Here is a 2,049-nt window from a genome sequence, read left to right as displayed (position 1 = left end):
TTTGTAGGCAACCTGTGACCCTTTTCCCTTTAGAAGTAAATGTTTTTAAAAGCTAAACTCGTGTGCTGACTCTCTATTGATTCAAGATCCATTGCACCTATGATTTAAAGCTATTTTTAACCTTTTTTCCCCACCAGGATGTAACTCTGCTTAGGATAACAACATAAAGGCTACATCTTTTCTCCTTTAAAAAGACAGCCAAAGAACAGGAGTCCTGGTTCTAAACAGCAAAACTGAATGGCAGTTGAAAGGTTAAACCCCGCTCCACTCCATATACTGCTCTGAGCCTGCAATTTTCCTTTTATGGACAGAAAAAGACGTATGACAAATGAGCTTTATTTTCTCTGGTTGAGCCCTAAGGTATCATTGACTTTGAAGGAGTTACAGGAATTATCCTACCCTTCAGTTTCCTTCCTTTGTTCTACAGGATTTTTGTTCTACTACAATGGCCCAATGGAATCAAACCACAGTGTCAGAGTTTATTCTTGCTGGATTCACAGACGATCCACTGCTTCGCATTTTCCTTTTTGTGGTGTTTCTAACCATCTATATAATCACTCTGCTGGGAAATATTGGGATGATTGCACTGATTCGTCTTGATACTCATCTTCAAACACCCATGTACTTTTTCCTCAGCAACCTGTCCTTTTCAGACCTCTGTTATTCCACTGTCATTGTCCCAAAGACACTGGTAAATTTCTTGGCTGAGAAGAAATCAATTTCATTCACAGGCTGTGCCACCCAATTTTATTTCTATGCAGTGTTTGCCAGTGTAGAGTGTCTCCTACTGGCTGCCATGGCCTATGACCGTTATATTGCCATCTGCAACCCTCTGCTGTATTCAGTTCTCATGTCCAGGAAGGTGTGTATTTGGTTAGTTCTGGCTTCATATTTGGTGGGGTGTACAAATGGTATGATACATACAAACACAACCTTCCGCCTTCCCTTCTGCAGCTCCAATATCATTGATCATTTCTTTTGTGATGTACCATTAATATTGAAGCTTGCCTGCTCTGACACAATGCTCAACCACATTCTGCTGTTCATGATCTCTTCATTGATAGGTCTCTGTTCTTTTTTCATCATCCTGATCTCTTATGTCTATATCCTTATCACCATCCGGAAGATCAGTTCATCTGATGGAAGAAAGAAAACCTTCTCCACCTGTGCTTCCCACCTGATGGCTGTCTCCCTATTCTATACCACAATCCTTTTCATCTATCTGAAGCCCAGCTCTAGCTACTCTGTAGGGCAAGACCAAGTTGCTGCTGTCTTTTATACAGTGGTGATCCCCATGGTGAATCCTCTGATCTATAGCCTGAGGAACAAGGAGGTAAAGGATGCCCTAAAAAGAATAATAAAGAGGAAAAGATGTTCCATTGGAACATAAATTCTTCACTTTGTTTGTTTGTTTGTTTGTTTGTTTGTTTGTTTGTTTGTTTGTTTGTTTGTTTGTTTGTTTGTTTGTTTGTTTGTTTGTTTGTCGGACTTATAGTCCACTCACTCCACAAGCAGGCTCAGAGCAGATTACAATCAGAACTTGATACAAGATACATTTGCTCATTTTGAGAATTATAACTTGTACAATTAATGTCATTCCTAAAATGAGGGAGGGGGGAATAACATATATGGACCTGACTATGAGCATGAAATCTTGACACATGTGTCTGAAAGGATATAACAAAAATCTATATTTTCCTTTATTTGACTTTAATTTAGAAATACATAGCCCATCCTTCCATGGGTGGCTTAAGGTGCTTAATAGCATAGTTAAAAAGCAAATAGCTATATAAAAACACAAGGTCTAGTAACAGCTACAAGGCTCAAAAAAAAACCCTTAAGAACTTTCCAACACTAATTAAAACAGTGCAGCATAATAAACAACAGAGGAATGAAGAGAAAGTCCTCCCAGACAGTATCATTTTGCGAGCTCTTCAAAAGGATAGTAGGAGAAGGAGCCTAGTGTAGGTCCAAATTTTAATGGAAGACAGAGTGAGGAGAATGGAAGGGATGGTTGGCAGTGGAAACTCCCTCCACTTCTGGCCCAGT

General features: G+C 39.4%; 1 protein-coding gene across 1 annotated transcript; it reads left to right on the top strand.

Moving 5' to 3' along the window:
• The first annotated feature begins 421 nt into the window (after positions 1-421).
• Positions 422-1,390, top strand: LOC129323508 (olfactory receptor-like protein OLF1). The gene has a single exon (XM_054970043.1). It carries the CDS (start codon positions 446-448, stop codon positions 1,388-1,390), a length of 945 nt encoding a protein of 314 aa, XP_054826018.1. The 5' UTR covers positions 422-445.
• The last annotated feature ends 659 nt before the right edge of the window (positions 1,391-2,049 follow it).

The sequence above is a fragment of the Eublepharis macularius genome, chromosome 2 (assembly GCF_028583425.1).
Source record: "Eublepharis macularius isolate TG4126 chromosome 2, MPM_Emac_v1.0, whole genome shotgun sequence".
Lineage (NCBI taxonomy): Eukaryota > Metazoa > Chordata > Lepidosauria > Squamata > Eublepharidae > Eublepharis > Eublepharis macularius.
This window is presented reverse-complemented; position numbering and strand designations above follow the sequence as displayed.

Bases quoted from the DNA above. Each gene is read 5' to 3' on its own strand.
- LOC129323508 (XM_054970043.1), top strand. From the start codon at position 446: ATGGCCCAATGGAATCAAACCACAGTGTCAGAGTTTATTCTTGCTGGA.